The 13,359-nt window shown below is 41.4% G+C and overlaps 1 protein-coding gene across 3 annotated transcripts in view; it reads left to right on the top strand.

The window, feature by feature from the left end:
* The window catches only part of LOC122104709 (cytochrome P450 4A11-like), a 28,827-nt gene that overhangs the window by 12,132 nt on the left and 3,336 nt on the right, over positions 1–13,359 (top strand). For 2 of the 3 annotated variants that reach the window (XM_042675657.1, XM_042675650.1), the window contains exon 12: positions 1,228–1,498. The exons of the other annotated variant lie outside the window; for it this stretch is intronic. In XM_042675657.1, coding sequence (XP_042531591.1) covers positions 1,228–1,402 — 175 coding nt within the window. In that variant the 3' untranslated portion in view covers positions 1,403–1,498. Of the gene's footprint in view, positions 1–1,227; positions 1,499–13,359 lie in introns of those variants that run through there. 3 annotated transcript variants of the gene reach the window in all.

The following is a 13,359-nucleotide window of genomic DNA, read 5'->3' as shown; positions in this document are numbered from 1 at the left end:
GGGACTACGAAAGTAAGGTGCAGTTGGTATGGATGCATCTGCACAATATCCTATCTAATAGAGGGCCTTGAGGGTCACAGGGGATGGTGGGGGTCAGAGAGACCAGTGAAATCCAGAAGGACTGAAGATGGCAAGCAAAGACATTTCTGGATTAAAATTCAAAAGCTACATATATATGCTGATGGACTGTGGGTTATGTGTGGGGTTTGACCAGTAAATGGGAGGTAGAGGAGGCTTCAGCTTGGAGATCTCCAACTCAATGTGTTTTCTAGGAGTTACTCATCGATATTTGGCTTCCTTCTCATAATCAAAGATCTTTTTAGGCTATAGATGGCAATACCTCCAATACCTTCTTCTATGGCCCAAACCAGTAGCTTTCACATTAGAGAACCAGAAACCCTTAATGGAGGAGTTAAACAATAACTCTTAAAATAATAATCATTATTAGCTTCTATCCCTTAAAGTGTTGTAACTTATTCAAACAGAGATCTCATCTTTGAGATCAAAAGTAGGGATTGATCTAGCTCTGGAAGAATGCACATTTTTGTCAAAGGTCAAAAATAATAAACCACAAAGGATGATCTATACAGCAGTGATACTCACTAGACACTATGTTGAAAATGAACTTGTGGGATAGGGGGTCGGGGGGGAAAAACTGGGAGAAAATGAGGGAAGAGGTGACACTGTTCAATACAAAATATATTCATTACCTTACTTATGTAACTGTAATCCCTCTGTACCATCACCTTTACAATAGTAATAAAAAAATGTATGAACCAAGACCTTGGATAAAGGTGTGTGTGTGTGTGTGAGAGAGAGAGAGACAGAGACAGAGACAGACAGACAGATAGACAGACAGAAAGACAGACAGGCAAGACAGAACAGAGACAGAGACTGAAAGACAGAAAGGGAAGGAGGGAGGGAGGGAGAGAAAGAGAGGGGGAAGGAGAGAGAGACAGACAGAAACAGAGAGAGAGAGACAGAGACAGAAATACAGAGAGGGAAGGAGGGATGGAGGAGGGAGGGAGAGAGAGAGAGGGAGGGAAAGAGAGTGAGTGAGTGAGACAGAGAGAGAGAGAGAGAGAGAGAGAGAGAGAGAGAGAGAGCGCATTGTGGAAGGGAGGGCCCTGACTGCTCACATGGGCTAGGGCTCTCAGGGGCCAGTCCCTGCCCAGGATAGAACAGGACCTGAGGCACTTCTCATTTTGTTTTCTCTACCTGGCCTAGGAACTGTATTGGGAAGCAATTTGTCATGAATGAGTTGAAGGTGGCTGTGGCCCTGACCCTGCTCCGCTTTGAGCTGCTGCCAGATCCCACCAGGACTCCAGTCCCCATCACAAGAATTATACTGAAGTCTATCAGTGGGATCCACCTGTATCTCCGGAAGCTGCAGCAATCCTAGCAAGGACAGGTGCTGGGGACCTCCTATTCACTGTTTCGTTTTCCTGTCACCTGCTTCTGTCCTTGGCTGTCTACTCACATTCCCTTCTTTGCATCTACCTGGTATGGTATCTCTGTCCCCCTACTTGTCCTCTTATTTTCTCTCTTACCTTCCTCCAGGATCCCACCTCCTAATCTACCAATTTTTCTTCTCAATTGTCTTTATTTTAGAATGTCCTCTTAATCTCTGATCACTTGTCTACCATCTAGCCTGCCTGCCCTGACCTGTCTTCTCTTTGCACTATTTGCCTGTGTCTATATGATCTTCCTGTTTTCCTAAAATGAACTACCACCACTTTGATGGCTTTAAACTATACACACTTAAAACTCACAATTCTGGAGGTTGAATATGGATAATTGTTTTCCTTTTCTTCCATATTTCTATTGCTGGAGGTTTGTTTCAAGTACTCACAGCGACTGGATTTGTTATACCTAGAATATCAAGGATCATCTCTTGTACTTGAAGTCAACTAATCATAGATAGTATCTACAGCTACAACTCTTCACAGCAGACTTGGACTAGTATTTAATTCAGTAATGGAGTAATTGAGTAGTTCAGCACAACCATACTGAACTGTAATCTTTGTCAATTTGGCATGCATATACTTTACCATAAATCCACTTAATCTGCAAATAATTTTCTGTATGTACAAATCAGGTTATTTTAAATCTTCAAAAAATATATTTTTAAAAAAGCCAGATGTAATGGCTCATGTTTGTCATCCCAGCTATGTGGAAAATGTAAGTCTAGGCCTCACCTCGGCTTGCTCACCTCCAGGCCTTGAAGCTGGAGCTGGGTGCACAGCCATCTCCTGCCTGGGCACCAGGATGTCTGCAACAAATTATCTATGCTCAGCCACCTTACTTTGCTTTGATAACTTATTGCATTGGTTACCCGAATTACAATCCACATTACTTCTGCTTTTGTAACTTGCTTGTTGATTATGAAATTACCACTGACCACATGTAAGTGTACCTGCCCCAATCTTGCCTATAATACCCTAAGCTATTTGACTTTATTGCTGATCTTCATATTCCAAAGAGGAGGTCAGTCATCATGGCTATTAAAAGATTCCTAGCCTGATTGACTGAGTGTTGATGACTCCTTTTGCCAATCATGGGTTCAGGTCCCACCGGCCCTGGGAAGTTGGGATACTTCACTCAACAATATGATCTGAGATAGGAAGTGGAACTGACAGATAAGAGGTAGAGAAAGACTCAGGAACCCTATCCTACCTGACAGGGTTTGGAAGAATCCGTGTGAAGGTGGGGTTGAGCAGTCCAGAGGAGTCCAGGAGAGGAAATTGAAGATGATAAGCATGGACATTTCTGGAGGAGAATTAGAAAGTCACAAACACTGGTGGGCTGGGAGAAGAGGGCCTACAGCCTGATCCCTGAGTGAGATGCAGATGGGCTGCAGCTTGAAGATCCCTAGTTGCACAGAGATTACAAAAAAGAACCAAGCAGAAATTTTGGAACTATAAAGCTCCTCCAGGAGATATCCTGATTTTTTCTGGGACTAAGACCCACCCTTCTCTAGGGCATTTTTCCACACCAGGAACCACTCTTAATGGAGGAACTGAGCTAATCACTGATTAACTCAAGAAATGATTCGTGTTGTTGGACTCTGTCTGTCAGAGTGCTAGCCATGTCTGAACAGAGGCTTCATGTCTCTGAGATCAGGAGTATGGGGAAGACATCCCTAGAGTTAGCAAGGCCTTGACAGAATTCAGGAGAGTATAAACCAAGGCCTAATGTAGAGATGTGTGTGTGGCCTGTAAGAAAATAGGTCATGCTGAGCTCCTGAAAGGGACATGGGAATACCCTGCTCCAGGCTGGACTAAGGGTCTAACATCAGACAAGCTCAGAACACAGTGTGAAGCCACTTCTCTAACTTCTAGAACCTTATTTCATGAACAGCTGACCTTGGTCCTCCTACCTGTTTGGCTGCTGCCAGATCCCCATCCTGGATCCCCATCTTGGTTATATGAGCTATGCTAAAGTACAGAACTGGGAGCCACCTGATTCAATAATCCTACTAGAAAATGGGAAAGGTTTAAAAGGCATCCTTCAAAAAATAAAAAAAAAAATAAAAGGCATCCTTCCTGCCATTTTCTGACTTCTTGTCACCTCCCTTGTCCCATATCAATATGCTCATATCTTGTTTTTTTTATACAAACTGCCTTCTCATCTTCCTGCTACCCTGCCACAGGACTTCCTGTCTGTGAGCCACTTTTGATCTTATTTTCTCCCAGGATCTATTTTTTTCTATGTGTCTACCTATCTTCCACCTATCTACTGTAAGCATTATGCCCACCTTAGGTCCTCAGCTCTACCCAGACCTGAGCTCCTCCCAGCCCTGGAGTTCCCACCATACGGCTGGCCCCTCCCTCTCCCTGCCCAGACCCACCTGAGCTCCCATCTACCTCACTTACTGCCCCTAGCCCAGACCCTGCTGCTACCTAGACAGTGGAGGCTGCCATGTGCTCCCTCTTGGGGGAAATATGGCTCCTCTAATATACCTTGTAATAATCTTTCTCCTATGCCTGCTGCCTCCTCGTGGTCCCCTGGGATGGATGTGATGGATCCTTTCGTCTACATCTTTGAATGCTCATATGGTGCCTGTTCACTTGTCTACCCTCTAGCCTGCCTGCCCTTCTACCTATTTGCCTGTGCCTGTGTGAACTTCCTGTTTTGCTAAAAATGAACTCTCACCACTTTAATAGCTTAAAACAACACACACTTATAATCTCATAATTCTAGTGGTCAGATGTCTACAGAATTTTCTTGAACTCTCAGGAAGAATCCCCTTTCTTTCATCCTCCTACTTTTTGCTCTCAAGGTATCCCAATGATTGGACTGTCCCCTTCCCTCCAGATTATCAAGGAATATCTACACTTGAAGTCAACTAATTGTACATATTACTCACAGCTACAACAACTCTTCACAACAGAACTGGACTTATACTTAAGTAATTAGGTAATTTGGACTACGCATGCTGAACTATAAAACTAAACAAATTTGGCATACATACTCACCTTCTTAAACTTATTTAACTTACATCTCATTATTCACGGTTCACCCAAAACACTTTGATGTTCTTTTCAACCTTTACAATAACAACAAATGATATTTCTTCTGACAACTACCTTGATAATATACTATTGAAAAAAAACCCACTAACCTCCCTGAAATAAAATGCAAAGTTAGGGCATGGTATTTATACTTCTCCTTGGCATTCTGTGTACCCATACTTGACTTATATATGCCAAATGTTATCAATATACTGCATGTTAGATGTTATTGTGGTAAGGAGAAGGGAAAGCTGAGTATATACACAATATATTTAATAACAAAATGAAGAAATAATTCTTACCATTATACTCCTTGTTTCTTCCACTTCCCACATGGTCTTTCTTCTTCTACTTGCAGGGTCACAGTTAAGTCTGATGCTATCTTTTATCACTACCCTGTACATAGTCCCTCTACCTGTAGCAAGCTCCTTAGTAAGTGGTGTTGTCTTTGCATGGCAGAGTGGATGAGCCAAAGCTTCATCCTTGTGACTTCTGGGCCATGTGTAGCTCCGTTGAATAAGGTTGTTGTATATTTTTCCACTTACTTTAGATACAGGGCATGTTCTAGGGTACAGGATACAGAAAATATTCTACGATATCTTTTGTGTTCCAATCCTTCCTCACTTTAACTGATAAGGTGTCTACCACTTTCACTTAAACATGAGACTAATTACTCATACAGGACAGCAACTGTGTTTGAGGAGCCACAACTAGCAAGAGAACAGTTTTTTTTAAAAAATTAAGTCAGCACAATAATGATGATGTTTGTATGGAAGTTTTTTTTCCGTTTAATACTAAGACTTCTAGGCCAAAAGCTTATACACTGTAAACCAGAAAGTGAGCATTGGGCTCTTGGATCACTAAGGGTAATAAGCAGTGTTGCTATGACCATTTTCATCCCTTCACTTCTGAACTCTGGAGCCCTGGCCAGTGCCATATCTGGGGCATTCTTTTATAACAGACACAACTCCAAAGAACCACACTCAACCTTACAAGGTATTGCCACCTAGCTGATGCCATACACCAAAGCAATTCTCAATATTTCTCTGGCTCTAGACTGGATAATTGAAATACATGTACTAAGAAATGACAAAGGAGATGCAGCAGTATTTAGAGAGTTAATATTCCTAGGTTCATCAAATCTTCTCTGTCCCCAATCCAAATATCAAGCTCCCAAACCTTCCCAGTTAATTCCTTCAGTTTATCAGAAGACATGTGACAAGGTTAGGAATTCAATTTGGAGCAACAAGTCATACAGGAGCCTGATGTCTGCTGAAGGAGAAGTAGGCCAAGCTGGGACAGAGTATTCCCATAGGAGGGCATAGGAAGCTCATTGATCAGATGGTAAGGAGTTGGCCACCATCTTCCCAGACTTTGGACCCAGTCCCTGATCTCCTTCCCACATTGGGCTCTGAGCCCTTTGCTCTCAGGAAGCCCCTTCCTCTCCTTGGGGACTCTCATTCCCTCAACATTGGTGTAGTCAGGCTCATAGATATTCAGGAGTGCAATGAATTGTCCAAACCAGAGTGGGTGAATAAAGCAGAACTGGTGAGTCCAAGACACTCTGTAGGCCAGGTTGGATATGAAATGGTTATAATTTCCAGGACCACTTGAGTGTCAATACCAATAGCCAGGTCCCAGGTCCTGGCTATGGCTCAAGCAGGCTGTGGGATCTCTCTCTTGTTCTCTCTGTTTTTCTCTCTGTCTGTCTCTGTCTCTGTCTTTCTCTCTTTCTCTTTCTCTCTCTGTCTCTTGGGCTCTCTTTATATACCCATCTATTCTGAAAAATCTGTGGCACAGTGGACACTCCAGCCCTATAGGTACACTTCAGAGTAGTCGTCTTCTCATATATTGGAGTTAGCTCAGCAATCCCAATTGGTCATCCTGCCTCCACTTGGCATCTGCCAGCAAACTTTTTTCTGAACTGCCACCAGGGAGAGATTCCTTTTCAATGTAAGAAGCTCATTCATTAACATGGTAGCTGCCTTCTTATTATAAGATGCAGCACACATCTTGAGTTCTCCCCTTCTAGATACCCACTATCCTGGTCAACAGACTTTTGTTAGGAATCAGCATGTACAAAGCTCTGTTTGAGACAATGCGAAGCAATGAGAAAAGACATGTCCATGTTCTGTTGTTTGGTACAGAAAAGAGGGAAATTGTTTATTATGCAAGTATTATTAGACAAGTATAATATTATTAATATTTTTAAAGGTTTATATATATTTTTGTGCCAATTGAAACTTGCTAGTAAATTGACACTAGTCTACAAGCTTTTGGAAGCCCAGGACCAGCTTTTGTGGCACTGATGCAAAGATAGACTAGTCAATTCTGTGTTACTAGATGAATCTTTGTTGACTCAATGGAACTTCTTCTGGCATGATAGTGGAGGTACCTCACAATTTTCCTTCTGGTTATTTTTTTTTCAAATTTTTTATTGTGGTTAAGTAGTTACCTAATTTCCCTAATTTCACAGTATTGTGGGATAGTGATGCTTAGTTAAAGTCACAAACACATTCTAACTTTCATGGAGCAAATTGCTTATCATGGTCTATAACATCTATGAGTTCTATGACCTTTGCTTATTAAATGTAATAATTACATGCAATAATTTGTTACTGGATTGAAATAAGATGGGGATCAAAGGAACTTGTTTGGATAGGGTAACCTTGGAAGTCTTCTGTTGGAGATGACACAGTGAAACCTGAAGGATATTAATGAACTAGTTTTCTGTAGAATAAAAGAAGAACATTCAAGATCGGGGAAGAAGAGAAGAACAACAAATACAAAGTGTCTAGACTGGGGAAAAAAATCATGGTATCATCCAGGAGCTGCCTTATGGGCAGGAGAGCCATTGAGATGAGGTTTTTAAGCTCTTGGAGGGTGTGTTTCATAAAAGGTCATCCAAGAGGAAGGTCGTGGGTAAGAGCACTGTCTCCTATCTAGCATAGTGCTAGCAATATACCACATAAATGATATAACGAGGAGGGGTTTGAATTTTATAGGATGCGTCTAAATCTGACAATTACTTTTGCTTTGCAAAAAGGAAGCACTACAAATATGAAAGAGAATGCTTTTTACAGTTCTCCTTCTTGCTGACACTGTGCCGGGTGTTAAGGCCAGGGATCATCCCTTTCTCCAATCCACTTCTGCCATATTCAGAGAAGTGGTAGCACCAAATATGCCTAAAATAAATATGCTCAGCATTCTTCTATAATCAACAAAAGCCATAAGTGTTTGAGTTTCTCAATGCCTAATATTTGGCTTTTGTAGAAATGTAAATGTAAATGAGAAATGTAAAATTGCCTCAGTATCAAGCTTAACTTGATCAAAACCAAGGAAGCAAGCAATGCCCAAGTGATCTATCTACAGAAGGACGCTCTACAAGAGACTGTCATGGAATCCACTGAATCAACTGAAGTCATTTCTGCCTTTGTTTCCCAAATAAAATGAGCTAGAAAACAGGTATGAATAAAAACATAAAACTCTTAAAACATAACACCTCAATGGAACTGAGTTCACTCATGATACCTAGCCAGTCCCTAGTTTTACTCATTCTCTTTCTCCATCTCTCACCAAATTAATAAGTCAATAGGCTCAGGCCTCTGCTCCATGAACACAGAAAGCATAAGGATATATTTATTTTTATTTATTTATTTTATTTATTTATTTTTGGGTCCGGTTGTAGGGCCTGAACTCTGGGCCTGGGCACTGTCCCTCAGCTCTTCAGCTCAAGGCTAGGGCTCTACCATGAGCCACAGCGCCACTTCCGGCTTTTTCCTTTTTGCTTATGTGGTGCTGAGGAATGGAACCCAGGGCCTCGGGCATGCAAGGCAAGCGCTCTACCACTGGCCACCTTCCCAGCCCCAGCATAAGGATTTATGATGCCAATTACGAAGCCAGATTGTCTGGGTTAGAATCTTGATGCACCTCATGCCAGCGGGGTGGTCTTGGATAAACAATCTTTCTACCTTACATTTCCCATCTTTGCTGAGATTTGCTTGTTATACTATTTATTGTTATATAACTATATATATATATAACTATTGTTATATAATGTTCTTGTGAGAGATATCAGGTAAAATTTGATCACTGCCCTGAAGATAGAGTATTCACTACATGTTAGTGATTATAAGCACTTGGGATTATAAAGAACTTGGGATAGAAAATAACCTCAGGAAGCCTGTCAAATTGAACACAACAGGTATAAATAATTGCATAGCCCTCTGTCCTTGGGATCTCACCAGGCTCAGGATTCAGACAAGAAAGAAAAGAACTTTGCCCCTGTGAACTGATTACATGTCAAAATGAAGCATAACAAAAGAATGTGCTGAGCAAAAGCATTTGGATAGCATGGGTACAAATTCCTAGACCTTGGAAAAGTTGGTTTTTAAGGAATTTTCCATGAAATACCTTTTGTATTTTACTCTCTGAATTCTGTATTGAATTTTATCATCAAGAGTCATGAAAAAGCAAGGCTGATATGAAAATAGTCTGAGACCCACCAAAGATGGTTTAAAAGGAAGAGGGTGGTAGTAAGGGGGCAATCAGAGGATCTCAGAGCCAGAGAGGCATAAACAATGTATTTAAAGACGTAAGTATTTCTCCCTCTCCAAAAAGTATTCCACCACCACCTCCTAAAAAGCTTATTATGCTCCATCTCAGTCAGTGACAGTGATGTGCACTCAACTATCCCAGATACGGAAGTACAGTGACTGGGCCAGTGGCACCTGCCTGTCATCTCCAGTGATAAGAAGAAGCACAACTAGGAGGAAGCCAGGGAATAAAGTGAAACCTTACCTCAAAAATAACCAAAGCTTTCCAAAGGGAGTGGAAGCCTGGCTCAAGTGGTAAAGAATCTGCCTCAGGAGCACAAGGCTTTGAGTTCAATCCCTAGGTCTGTCCCACCCACACACACTGAGAAAGAGTAATATAAATGGGGTGAATTCGCAATGGAGCTCATTTGTGCCATTATTCATGATAATAGGAAACAAGGGATGAAGATATTGTAAATGAATATGTTCTACCCTTCCTTTTTGATTACTATCCCATCACCTAGAACATTCCATCTGGGTGAACTATTCATGCTTAAAGACTCCATTCTTTCTGTTTTAGTTTCCTGCTTTCCTAGAAATTTTATTCTTCCAGTACAGCATACTGAATGTTCTGGCATAATTATCTGCCTTTCTCCATTAGTCTGTGAGGTCAAGAAATTTTCATTGAATTTGTGGAATGACTGAAAGAATGGCCTGTCTTGTGCGGTATATCAGTGTCTTCTACAAAGAAGACACTGAGATCACAGAGGGCTAGTTCCAGGCTACATAGGTATTGATCTGATCTGGGCCTTGAGCCTTTGGAATCAAAATCCTGGGTTCCATCCACCAGACAAGTCATAACTGAGGAATGATATGAGTAGTCAGAAAGAACATTTTAAAGACATCTGGAGGAGGCAATTTTGGAGCCCAATAGGAAAATATTTTAATCCCTCCACACACTTCCAGTGACTGTTTCCCAATTAACATGCAATAAGATTCTCATGCCTAAAATCATAGTGCTAACACCTGCACAGAAGGCTTGTTAAATTTTTGGTAAATTAGACTATAAATTCATTGCCATCAAGTCATGTGTTTTTTTAATCTGTTCCATTAATGATACTGCCTAGCACAGAGTAGGTTTTCAATAAACATTTTTCAACAACCTAGAGAGTGGAGAATGACCATCCACTATTGCCATCTGTTAATGCTTTCTTTTTCTTTTTTATTATCAAGGAGCTGTACAGAGGGGTTTCAGTTACACAAGTAAGGTAATGAGTACATTTTTTGTCAACCTTGTTATCCCTTCCCTAAATTTTCTCCTACTTTCCTGTCCCTCCACCCACCCCCCATAATGCTTTGATCTCATTATTTCTCAAGATGGGGCTTCCTGGTTAATCAACTCTAGACTCTGAGGTCAAGCTATGCCCCTCTTTCTCCTCCCATAGGGAGGTGGAGCAATCGTCCCAGGAAGATTTGGGGATTCAGTCACAGTGAGGAGCAATCAGTGATCCAGAAGCTTGTGCACCATGAGTGACTCTGCACTGAGCCACACCAGGCTCCTGGGCAGCCTCTTTGGGCTCCTCCAAGTGGCCTCGCTGCTCAGCTTGCTTCTGCTGCTGTTCAAGGCACTTCAATTCTATCTGCAAAGGCAGTGGCTGCTCAAAGCCTTCCAGCAGTTCCCAAGTCCACCCTCCCACTGGTTCTTTGGGCACAAGGTAAGAAGGAGAGTGAAGGTGAGTGAAAGAGCTGGGAGGCCAGGGCTCTCAGAGACTAGTCAACAAACCAAGGAACAAAACACCAAGCCTTCAAGTGACAATATAGCTCTCCACCAGTGCTTATCCAGTAACAGGGAGCTCATTCCCTCACAGGGAGGCTGCTCTGCTATTACTCAGCTCTAGCCACATATCTTCCTTAAACAGGTCTGATGTCTGTTCTGGCATCCTTTTTTGTTGTTGGTGGTGGTGGTGGTGGCTGTGGGGCTTGAACTCTGGGCTTGGGTGCTGTCCCTCAGCTCTTCAGCTCAAGGATAGTACTCTACCACTTGAGCTACAGCGCCACTTCCCGTTTTCTGGTGGTTTATTGGAGATAAGAGTTCATGGACTTTCCTACCCGGGCTGGCTTTCCGGGCTGGCTTTGAACCCTGATCCTCAGATCTCAGCCTCCTGAGTAGCTAGGATTACAGGTGTGAGCCACCGGCGCCCGGCTTGTCCTGGCATCCTTTCACCTGGAAGTCTGTAGATGTTCCTTCCAGACTTTTCTCCTCTTAGCACTAAGCACCAAGCCTCAGCTGTTATCCAAGAATCAGCCTTCTAGATGGTTTCTGCCCCAAATTCTAGACTTCACTGAAATATTCAGAACTTGTCCCTGTGGCTACTATAAAATTACTTTTAAGCATTTATTTTTCCAATGATATCAGGTCAAAAATGATCAGGAGCTGCAAGAGATTCTCTCAAGAGTTGAGAAATTTCCAAGTGCCTACCCACTGTGGCTCTGGGGAAGCAAAGCACGCTTAGTAGTCTATGACCCCGACTATATGAAGGTGATTCTGGGGAGATCAGGTGAGAGTTAAGCCCTTCCCACCAACCATAGATTTTCCACTCTTAACACATACCCTGAATCTGTGAAATTACAGAAAGAAATAGCAGTTCAGCTAGCTGTGTCTAAATAACTGCCTATCATTATTTTCTTGAAGCCACAATCTAGCATATAGCACACAGTATTTACTTATGTGCTTACAATTTATACAGTAAAACAGAAATGGGGCTCAACTGTTTTCTTTATCTTTTTAAACTAAATTAAAGTAACCAATTATGTAGATTGCCTCATATAAGAGAAACAAACATATCCACATTGACTTGGATGTGTAAAGTCTGATTGTCATAGACCTGGGTCATGAATGACAACCTCACCACCCACTATAGAAAAGCCTCAAAATTATTTTTTATTTTTTAGCACTGAAGACATGGTTTATGTTTCTTACCAACTTACCATCCCATTTTTGGGAGTGTCTAGCATCTGGAACATGAGGCCATCTTCTTGAGTCTAGCTGACTATCATGATAGAGACAGATGAGGTTAGGTGGGCAATGGGAAGTAACATGGGAAAAGCAAGCTGTCAACTGACAATAATAAAAATTTCATATCTGGGATTCTAGCTGAGGTGTGGGAACAAAATTTTTGGAGTGAATTATCAATGTGTATGTAGAGAGTAAAAGAAATCTCAATGAAAATTATTAATAGAGGATTGCAATGGAAAAACAGAAGAGAGGGTTATTCAGAGCAAAATATAACATACATATGCATTTCTGAAATAGTAGAGTAAAACCAGTTGATACAATTAATATACACTAAAAATAAAAGAATGACAGGGGAGTAAAACAGACTCTGAGGGTAGATACCAGTAGGGCTAGGGAAGATTAACAAAGATGGTGAATGAGGATAAATATGGTTAAAGTACTTATTTTGCATTTGAAAGCAGAATAATAAAACATTTTGTTTTAAGAGAGGAAAGGAGGTCAGAGAGAATGAGAGAGGGTGAATTTGATAAGATTAGAGTGAAAGAATTTTTAGAAATTTCCCAATAAAACCATACTTGTGCAATTTACATACTCTAATTTGTCAAAAAAAAATACAAGCAGACAAAAAATATATCATGTCTGCCCCTGGTCAGAACATCAGTGCCTCTAATCCTATTATTTCCCCTTGTTTCCAATTAATAACTCTCACTTACTTTTCAGACCTGAAAGCTCATGGTATCTATAAATTCGTGGCTCCATGGATTGGTAAGTATATCTTAACCAGAGCTATGGTCACGCCTCAGGTTAACCAAATACTATCACTTGACCTTACTGAGAACAAAAGATTATCACTGTCAAGACCAACCCTTAAATAAAAATTCCATTTTAATACTTCTACCTTGACCTTTACTTTAAAAAATAATTCTGGCATGAGGTCTCCTAAGCCTCAGCCTCCTTCTACATTTCTTCCCAGTGACTCCTAAACATGCTCAGCCTGATAGTTACTGAAGGCCCTTCCTGATCTGCCCTCAAGTATCTCCAGCCTTTATCGACAACTGTTTTAATCATATCAGATATACAAGTACAACTGGAAGATTCACATTTCTGAAAGGTACTGCTTATTTCCTTTACCCAGGAATTTCTGTCTTCTGATCCACCGCCAGCACGCTCACAATCTATTTCTCTCATATCACCCTGTTGCTACTCCGCTTCCCTTTCTCACACACTCAAGCCCATATCCATCTTCTGTCCAGGCTATGGTTTGCTCCTGCTGAATGGACAGACATGGTTCCAG

Source organism: Dipodomys spectabilis, unplaced genomic scaffold (genome assembly GCF_019054845.1).
Source record: "Dipodomys spectabilis isolate Male_0828 unplaced genomic scaffold, ASM1905484v1 ptg000002l, whole genome shotgun sequence".
In the NCBI taxonomy this organism is placed as follows: Eukaryota; Metazoa; Chordata; class Mammalia; order Rodentia; family Heteromyidae; genus Dipodomys; species Dipodomys spectabilis.
Note: the sequence above shows the minus strand (reverse complement) of the source record. Positions and strands in the feature narration are given on the sequence as shown.